Below are 10,679 nucleotides of genomic sequence, written 5' to 3'. Positions count from 1 at the left end.
TTTTTATCAACATTTGCATTAGGATCCATTTTATAAAAAAAAAAAAGAATGGCTATAAAAGAGACTTCCTCCACTCCGGTCGGTTGGCCCAATTAAAATAAGCCCACTATGATCATATTTATAGTCTCCATAAATCTCGAAGAATCCCTAAAAATCCCTTATTTTAGTTTTTATTGATCACATAGACTCTCTAAAACATTCTCATAGAATCGCTTGAAATTTGTAGATTTCCGGAAAATTTCAAAAATCACCTAAAAATCTCTAAAAACCCTCCGAATTTACGTTTAACTATCTCTTGTAAGCTTGAATGCTTGATGTAATTTTGCCACCAAAAACAAATAACTATGGAACCTTTGGCCGTTTTCTTTCTATATTTTTTTTAAACTAACCCTTGTACTCTGACAAGAATTCAATGAGGAAGTAGAAGATAGGATTTTGTAACACTAGAGAATAACTGAAGTCAGACACAAACCACTTGAGACGTTGAACTAACCACAAATGATATTGACTTGAAACTTTACATGGGACTATGGGAGCAAGCCAGAGAACAACCTTTTGAGAAGTTTCAAAATAAAAGTTCTTTTTACCGAGCAAAAAAAAAGAAGTTTCAAAATAAGTCGTAATCCTTGATAAACAATAAGCAAACAGACGGGGATGCTTCAATTTTCACAGTGTAGTGTATTTCTAGGTTGCTATGGAAATAAGTATCTTTTATATAGGAAAGAACTACATTTGAACAAGAAATGCTGTAAAAGTGACATGAAACACATGAGAAATCAAAAGAGCAACACAATCACGCAGGTAAAATCCTCCATTGCATACGATACAAAAACTGAAATATGAACCTAGATTGATTTAATAAAATGAAGAAATTAATATATATAGAAGTAGGACGGGCAAAATACATTGGAAACACATACCTCTTTCAGGCGCGCAATGGAAAATTGGCCAAAGGTAGTTGGTCCATTTTTTCTAATGAAGTTTTCGATAATGCACCAGTATCTTTCTAGTGCAAAATTGTTAGGACAGTGAAGTAACGGATACTTCAAAGAAAAAAAACTCATGGATGAATGACATTTGTTTTGCTCATCGAGGTTTTTGTAAGAAGGAAGCATTTTCGGTTAATAACGATCCAACTCGAAGCATAAGAGGATAAACATGGCTGAATTCCTTGTCTCCTCTAACCCTAATATTTGCAGCATAATCATCAAGAGTTGCTTTGATGCCTTTCCAGATCTGATCTTCACCCTGAGAATCCATCCATAATGAGTACTGCAGAGGTGTGAGTTTGTTCCTCTGAAGCGGTGATTGCAACTCATCTGGTCCTCGGGAGTAAAGGTGATGAAGTACAACACTTGGTGGCAAATCTTGAAGGAGTGGGGAAGCACCCAATTGAGATGTCTCCAAGAAAATCACAGGGCGAAATGCACGAAGGGCACGATATGGGACACCAAGTTGTTCTACCGGAAACAGATTTTGCCCTACGGCTAACTCTAATTCAGCCATGTCCCTTGCCATTCTCAGTTTACCAGACTCTGATAGGGGTCTTACTAAAGCAGCATGTCTGATGAAGAATATTAAAACCCTTGAGGCCATTGTCCTAACGAGCCTAGTGCATATAGTCTCTGTGTTTGAAGAAAGAGAATTTGTTGAAGATGATGGAGATAATAATCTGACCAGGAATTCACTGCGGAAGTGAAGAACATTTCTCTGTAGTTCTTCCATGTATGGGGATGCACTATTGTCCATAACAGCATCCATGCCATGGACACCAAAGTTTTGGTCATGAATTTGTAAGATGCATGCCTCAAGACGATCGAGCATTGCTTGGAATAAGGACGTCACTGAATCACATGCAACCCCGTATATGGCACCTAAAGAGTCAGATAAAACCTCTGATGCAATAGATGGTAGGGTCAACATTGTTGATGATATGCGCATATGAATTTCCTGTAGATGTTGACAGATAGTGAAGTTTCTGAGTTGGGCGGAAGTTGCCGGCCCTGTTACTTGACGAGCCTCAGGACCAGTTGATATCTGTCATTACAAGAACAGTTTTTAGCGCATATACAGAAAAGATCAAATATTAGAAGGATCAGACCTGAAAGATGTTGGCTAATAACAATGTAAATCTCCTATGATTTAGCATTAAAGTAACTAAAGTATACCACCTTTTGATGCTAGGTGAAGGTCTAGCACGAGATTAGTTTGAATCCGTCTTACTGTGTGTTGCTCTAGCAACCAAAGATAAGTTATGACAATGCAACATACAGAAAGTGTTGATTAACATTATACAATCATGAGAACTTAAACTAGGCAACAACTACAGAACTCGTACCTTGAATATATTGAATTTAAGGAGATCACAATTAGCCTAGATAAGTGGATATTTTTCATTAAGAAAATGAAACTATCAAATATAATTAACAAATGAACATTTACGAGGCTAAACCAATGCCTTCTAATAACCTCTGGTAGATCATGCAATCATGCACCGGGCATCATACAAATTTGATAAATTTTACTGAAAACTTGGACAATAATCACTGGAAAAAGTTTGAAACATTCTGGTGCACTAAAGAGAGAGATCTGGTGTGCTACCGGGTAAACTAAAAAGGTTGTGATTGCTAACTTAAACTGTTCTTTCTGTTGCCTGCAAAAATTTAGTGTACGAATATGCCAACCCTCACAAAGTAAGATGCGGTGGTTAATGTTTAAATCATGCAGTATCTCAAGCATCACATGTCACGCTAAATGAGGAGATTAGTTTTATTAGATACCAGTTCTACGACAAATACGAAAGATGTAGTGATTAGCAAAAGTGGGCATGATATGACAACTTATTAGAATAGGAAGAAAAAAAAACGCACTATGAAAGTCTTACCTACCGTAGAGAGCATGGAAGCATTTTGTTTATTAGGATGTTATCTATTAAAACTTCAACAAACACTATCTAGAAGAGGATATTATAAGTGTCGTGAAAGAGCATGTGCTGCTCCTAAGCAACTGACCATAGTCAAGGATGTTCCGGTATCTTCCTTTTGAAGACAGGTACTACCAAATGTAACCTTGCGTAAGACAGGTTTTGAGGAATATGTACCAATCTTGGCATTGCATTCTTTATGCTGTTATAGTTTGCATTACCCTTGTGTTGTTGTTGATTTGTCTCATTTCCTAAATTTAATGACTTTATAAACAGTTGGAGCACTTTCACTAAGATAAACAACAAAAGCAAGTAATAATATCTGTCATTAGGTTGCAGTACCTGGTATTCAGCTCTTTGTGCTAGCAGACGCAGGACCTTGCCAATTTCGCGCAAGACAAGTAGAGTCAGGCGCCCATCTAGTTTAACAGCTTCAATCTCCTCCTGAATTCTTAGTGCAATTTTTGAAATTTGATCTTTAGAGGGAACACTTCCCCTATTGGAAACAGGAAATATACTATTAACTTGATCTGAGAGACGACTCAAGCAGAGAGCCAAGAAATTCGTCTGAAATAAGTCAATGGCAGAAACCATTTGATCTTTTCCTTCTGAACTAATAGCCGGTAGAACACCTTTGACATCTGTGTCGCGTGAAATTCTTTCAAGAAGATTTTCTAACATTGTATAGAGTTTTGGGTATCCAGCAGTAAATATCTCTTTGACAAAGCTTGACGCAGTAAAAGCAGCCTTCATTTGGTTTGCAAAAGACTTTACAAGTGCCTCCCAAACTCGATCTGTGAGAATTGGATCACCCTCCTGAACAAAATTCAGTTCAATTTAGCAAAATAAAACACACTAATGTCTAGAAGGCGTAACTGAGGTCGCAATTGTATACTTCACGACTTTAAAATGGTCTATGTAGCTTTGGTGAACCCAAAGCTCAGGAAAATGCAGCCACTCGATTAAGAAACAGATCTTAAATAGTTGAAAGGTATGATTGGTCTCATAATACAAAAACAGGAGGCTTTTTAAAGGTAGGCGGATATTTATCAAATCAGGACAGGATATTCTCATTCTAGATTTTCTTTAATTGAGGTAATCTCTTGCAAGTTGGCAAAGATATCTCCGTTCATAAATGGTGACTGGAACAACTTATGAATTTGATTTTTCTTCTCTTGGTTTATGTTACACAGCCCAATTGAAAATTCCTAGTTAGCACATCTTGATAGTCTTAATTGAGACATCTTAGTTGTTTAATTGGGATGGCTTGGTCTTCGAAGCCGAAAAATGAGTACCTCGAGACTCAGAATTTCTAGGGTGATGGCAATTTTAAATTTCAAGTTACACATGAGTCCCACACTGTGATTGCACTATTCTATTGACTGAAAAGAGCTCGAAAAGCACAGCACAAACAATAGATCAAGTTCTTATCATGTTCTAGACTCCTTACGAGATGGTGGGAGAAAGAAGATCATAAAAATTAATTTAAGAAATAGACTTATGAAAGGAAAGAAAAGAAAGGGCTTTCGCATTAAGAAGAAGATGTAAATAAAGAACCAAACACAAATGCATATGTCAGTCTCAGATGCTCAAAATCATTTGTACTTTGACATGTCTGTACACTTCTTACTGTATAAAATATTCCAGATCATGTTCGTCAGATAAGCTGACACAAGACACATAAACTGTATAACAATAGCTGAAAAGCAACCTGCCTCCGGTCTATTTGTACAAGTTTCAAAACAGAATTTTCTTGTTTCACTATGCAAATATTGATGATGTTACAACTTGCGATTGCTTTTCTGATGAGGTGGTACAACTTATTGAAGAAAAAAGAAGCATAATGAAAAACATTACAAATATCCATCAAAAGTTTAAGAAAAAGACATTCTCCATTCAAGCATCAAAGCACAAAGAAACAGCAGATATAGATACCAGATGTAATGTACCTAAATTTATAGTATATTATGAACCTAATGCCACAACGTGTGCAACTGTCTGATCCTACTTCCATAATTTTGCTACACCTCAACCCAGTGTCATAATTCGAACAATGATACTTCCATCAACAAGAACAATAGTTACTTCAATTATTCAATAGGTATCAATGAAGGTTCAATTGGAGCATTTGGTAATTAAAACATACATTAACGACCTTTTTATGGTTTTACACTGTAACATCTCTCTCTCTCTCTCTCTCTCTCTCGAAAGTCATAACGTGGAGACGGTTCTTCTACAAATAAGCAATTTCATCTTAGGTTTCAAACAAAATTGGTTTCATATAGACTACATCCAACACAACCAAAAAATACTAGGGTAATCAAATAGGTTGTATTTTGGCAGCTGTGGGATTCACTAAGAATCAGTTATCAGACCAACTATGCCAAATATAACTTCCAGGAGCAATTCAATCAACAAATTACCCAGAACGAATGTAATACTGAGCTTCATAATTTTACCAAAACAAAAAAAAACAAATTATTATGCCTATGCAACTCAACACTTTGAGAAAGGAAAAGACTCACCTGCATAACCTCATCAAGGAGCAAAACATGAGTAAATGGATCTCTTTTCTTAGACAGAACTCTCTGCAAATGCCAAACTGCAACAACAATAGAATGAATTTGATCCATACAAGTGCTCATTCTCTTCCAAAGTGCTTCTTTAGCTTTACCTCCACCACCAATCTGAGGAGTACCACTTCTCTGAATCCCTCCAGGACCAAAATTACCTCCTGAGGCTGATATAGCTTTCATATCTAGGGCCGCACTTATACTCTTCACACCTTGATTCTTATACTTATTAATCAATGAATCTGTAGTTGTTCTCAGTTCGCCTAAATTATAGAAAACTTGTAAACCACTACCAACCTCAGCTTGATTCAATCCTTCCATTCCTCTTTCTAAGATCTTCATTCCCTCTGATCTAACCTTATTTCCAATCTCAGAAAGCCAGACCAATTCTTCATCGATAACTGTAATTCCAGAAAGTGAATTCTCTTCGCATAAACTATGAAACTCATGATGAAACTGTGCAGCTTTAGAGAGATCTAATTTCTCTGGTTCGGAACTGGAATTTGCCATCAAATCTCTTAATTTCTTTGATAATCTAAGTACTCTAACTGTAAATTGTAGAAATTCAGCGGTTTGATGAATATTAGAGAGTTGAATAGTTTTAACCTTAATCTGACGATGAGGATCTGCAATTTCTTGACGAATTCGTCGAACAGAAGATTGAAGAGTAGAAATACCAGACCGAACAACGGAAAGAGCAGATTCAGCATCTTTAAGTGATGATAATTGAGAAAGAAGATCATGATGACGAGATAGAACTTCAGATCTTAGTTGTTTCTCAAGAAGACGAATCCCTTCTTCTAATTTCTCAGCACGAGCAGCTGCTGAACCTGAACTTAGGGCTTGTGATGAGAAACGAGCAGAATCAAAATCTTGTGATAGAAAAACAGAAAAAACAGGATCTGTAGAGAATGAATCAAGAGGAGAAGATGTAACAGTAGTGGTAGTGGAATTTGATGTAAATGGTGTAGACGAAGAAAAAGTTGCAGAAGAAGATGAAATGTTTGGTGTTGTTGATGATAACGGTGATTGGGATGATCTATCTTTAAATGTTGATAGTCTATGTAATGGGGCAGATGATGGAACTGATGTTCTTTGTTGTATTACTGGGGAAGCCATTGTTTCTCTTTTTTCTTCGATCGGGGCATCTGTTTCATTATTAATAGAAGTTAGAAACTAAACGTTACACAACATAATGTTTCGACTCTCTAATGTTTTTTTAAGGCTGAGGCTAACCTCTATGGGCTAGTTTGAGTTGATAGATTGGCCAAAAAGTGTTGCAAATCAAGAAAAAAGTTAACACTACTTATGTCTACTTCTCTCTCCTAACAAGTGCTCCCAGTTCAACTAGCAGCAAGATTGAAACGCTGAAAGATTCAGCGTTCAAAAATTAGTCCCAACGATGAATGGTTCAGTGCTCACAAAAATCACACGGATCACAAAAATCATAAAATTTAATATGATGGCTGAAATTTAAAGCGCTGAATGGTTCAGCGCTCAAAAAGTGGTCCCAACGCTGAATAGTTCAACACTCACAAAAATCACACGGATCACAAAAATTGATCTGACGGCTGAAATTTTAAACGCTGGACAGTGGTTCCAGATGACGTGGACTGCTAATCTAGCTGCTAGATTAGCATACCATAGGAATTAGGAGCTAGATTAGCAATCCACGTCAACTAGGGCAACCTCCTAAATCTTACGGGATGACTAATCGAACATATAGTCGCTCAATAGAAAAGCGCCCGACGCTGAACCGAACAAGCGCTCAAAAATTTACCCCAAAAAACATAAAAACGTGTCGAGATATTATTGCACAGATGGTACAAAATTATAAGAAAAAAAAACATAAAATTCTGCAATCCACCCCACCCCTACACGTTTCATCATTTCTCTCCATCCAACAAATTTTTTTCCTCTCATCAGAGGACATGACATGCATCAATTAATTTAGTTTTACATAGCATTTTTTTATAAGAGAAAGAAAAGTGAGAGGCTGACAACACCATTTTTATATAGGAGAGAAGAGAATTGAAGTGACAGCGCAAAATTTATACAAGGTGAAAATGTTGTCGTCGTATGGTTCAGCGTTTCTTTGCGGATCCCTTAGAATATTCCTCTAGCGCTCGGCGTAATTTTCACTTTTTGAGCGATGAATCATTCACCGTTTCAATTTCGTTGCTAGTTGAACTGCGAGCACATGTTAGAAGAAAGAACTAGCCAGCACTAGTGTTAATTTTTAGACCACTTTTTTTTTTGAATTGCAACATTTTTTGGCCAATCTAGCAGCTCATCTATGACAGGCCTAGTATGGGAGTGCAACATTGGATAGTTGGTGGCGCAGCAATGAAGCACATGGGCCAAAGATGAAGTTGTATAACTAAAGACAAAATATGACCAAATGAAAAACTCGGAGTACGATGCCGTATTGATATATGTTCGAGAACACTTTACTTAAGAGCTGCACAAGACCCGCCCAACTTATCTGAACCTACCCATGCCCGCTAAATATGTGGGTTTTTAATCCGAACCCGCCTATTGTGGATGTGGGATTATGAAAATAAAAACCCGCTATAGTTGGGTTGGTAGTTGGTATTAGCTAAAACCCGCCTGAACCCGCCCGAAAAACCTTTAAATATACACCATTGATAAAACTAATTGCTAGGAGAAGAGACTTGAAGATGATAGAAGAGACATGAGTCACTTATTGTTGATTTGCAAAATTTTATTGTTTAAGTTTTTAATCTTAACTTTGAAACAGTAGTACTGTTTAAACTTGTTTTTATTGGAAGTACTAGTGTACTTTTAGCTTAACGATGATGGCTTTGTTTATGGTTTGATTTTTTAAGTAATTAAGAACTTAAGTAAGAAGTAGTTTAAACTTTAAAACATGGGTGTGTGTGAATGATTATTGAATATAAAGCAGGTACAGATATAAACACTAGAGGTGAAAAACTTGCAGAAAATATTGAACCACAATCTGAAGTGGGTTTAAACCCGAACTCGACCGACCCGTAGCGGGCGGGTCAAAAACCCGCCCGATGTTTGTGGGTGCGGTGTTGGTTATGAAAATAAAAACTCGTTATAGTTGGGTTGGTAGTTGGTATTAGCTAAAACCCGACCCGCCCGACCCAAGTGCAGCTCTAAGGATGATGCAAGAACATGAAATCGTCCAAGAGTTAGGCCTATGTACTGGTCCAAGGAAAGGCATGACCAGATCCTGGACAGTGCAGCAAGAACAATGACGCATGCCAAACGTGTCATTATAGTATGTTATTCAGCTAAGTAAAGAGAATGACATATGGAGCATTGAAATACAACAATGACGAACAAGTTTAACATGACTTTACCCAATGTTAAGCGTCAATTTGAGTGAAGGTCATGGACAAGACAAGTCTGGCAGAAGGTTGTCCAAGAATGGCTCTAAAGTGGTGGTTACGAAGCGGTTATCCATATTTGAAGGCTTTACATATGGCTTAAGGACGGGACGAGTTGGGAAAGATAAAAAGTAATTTATAGCTGCAATGGAACTTCCTCAACTACTTTGTATAGGTATGGCATCTCTTAAACGAATCAGATAATGCTGGTCAGTTACGCACCACTCTAATTGGTTATGAAAACTACTTCTTGAACACTTGGATGTCCAAGGCTCGTGCATTCGATTATGCAAGATTTTTGTCATGTAACTATTGTATAAATAGTGTGAGAGACATTATAAATCAGTGGGATATGTTAGAATAGCAAAGGATAAGTCTAGAGAGAGTTAAGTCCTCATTGGTAAGGAAATTGTAGTCCGGGTATGGGTGGGTTTTATTTATCTTTCTTTAATGCAATAAAATAGAATGTTGCGTTGTTTTTTGTGTTCCTTATGTTGCTGATTTTATGAGTAATGTCACTTGGATTGATGCATGGTAAACCTCTAATGTGGTCGGATTCATTGAGAGGTGGAGAGAAAAGAATAACGACTTTCATTTAGAAATGCCTTAAGATTGAAGGTATTGCATACTTTAATGCAAGTGTGCAAGGCTGAGTACTTGTGGATGAAGTTGATTCACTGAACCATAGTGTATTGCCGGTCATGTCCTAAGAAAAATGAAAGTCGCAAATTGGGCGTATGACAGCTGGTATCAGAGCTGTGTTTGGCGAATAGTTCGTGATTGTTCTCTCTTTTTCTCATGTTGGTGTCATTTTTTTGCCGAATTCATCAATGAATTGTTTGAGTTTCATTCGTATTCAGATTAGAATAAAATTTGGTCTTGTGTGAGAATATTAATTGAAATGAACTTTGAAGCTTGAGGTAGCAACAGGCTAACAAAGTTCATGATTGCAACCTCAAAATTCCAGCCCAAAGTGTTAAATGAACACGCTAAAACCATTGAAGATAAGGTATTCAGTTGGTTGCATGACATAATTAAGGAGTATGCTGACTTCAAAGGTAAATTCAGATGTTTACATTTATGTTTCTCACAAGTATGCGAAGATTAAGCATAAGAATAATGATCTTCGTAGTGTTACCAGTACCGAGTACATTACAACTTGTAATACCAGTTGCCGGAATCTTGCTTAAATTCGTGAACTCGAAGATGTTATTGGCCTATGTGGTGGCAAGGAAGATGGAGAACCTCCTATGCGAGATAGGTAAGAGGGTGCCTTATAATTCCAGTTTGATGGAAGATTAAAATTTTGTCTCGAATGCTTATACCATGGTGGTAATGCAAAGCCTGAATGTGAACCATCATTTTCGTGAAATTTGATGCCATGAAAGAAGAATTAAATGGTCAATTATCATCTAGCGTAAAGCTTACAGAAAGGCTGAAGAAAGAACGCAATTTAAGGAAAAAAAAATACACCATGATCTTACGTTTGCAAAGTGTTCTTCATTGATGCTAGATGTGCACTAGGGGTGTGATTTTTATAAGAGTGTGATCAATATGTTAGGACAAGGGTGTTTACATGCCTTTATTCGACCATAACCACAACAGCCGTTCTTGTCGACTGCAAAACAAAAATTATTGCTACTAAGTTGATTTTGGAGAAGGGAAATACAAGAAAATCCAAATTTGCATGGATAATAAAATGAGTTTTCAGTTTGAAAAAGAATGTGATGTCTAAGTATATATTCTTGCTTCAAGGAACATATGCAATGAGTGTCTCATTTTCAAGGATTATTGGCCTTGTTTGGT

General features: G+C 36.9%; 1 protein-coding gene across 1 annotated transcript; it reads right to left on the bottom strand.

Annotated features, from left to right (window-relative positions):
* Window positions 1-695: 695 nt before the first annotated feature.
* Window positions 696-6,687, bottom strand: LOC113287427 (conserved oligomeric Golgi complex subunit 5-like). Its single transcript, XM_026536188.1, has 3 exons — window positions 5,449-6,687; window positions 3,266-3,739; window positions 696-2,037 (listed from the first exon to the last, which is right to left on the bottom strand). Exons 1-3 carry the CDS (start codon window positions 6,613-6,615, stop codon window positions 1,087-1,089), a joined length of 2,592 nt encoding a protein of 863 aa, XP_026391973.1. The 5' UTR covers window positions 6,616-6,687; the 3' UTR covers window positions 696-1,086.
* Between the last annotated feature and the right edge of the window lie 3,992 nt (window positions 6,688-10,679).

The sequence above is a fragment of the Papaver somniferum genome, chromosome 6 (assembly GCF_003573695.1).
Source record: "Papaver somniferum cultivar HN1 chromosome 6, ASM357369v1, whole genome shotgun sequence".
Classification (NCBI taxonomy): Eukaryota; Viridiplantae; Streptophyta; class Magnoliopsida; order Ranunculales; family Papaveraceae; genus Papaver; species Papaver somniferum.
This window is presented reverse-complemented; position numbering and strand designations above follow the sequence as displayed.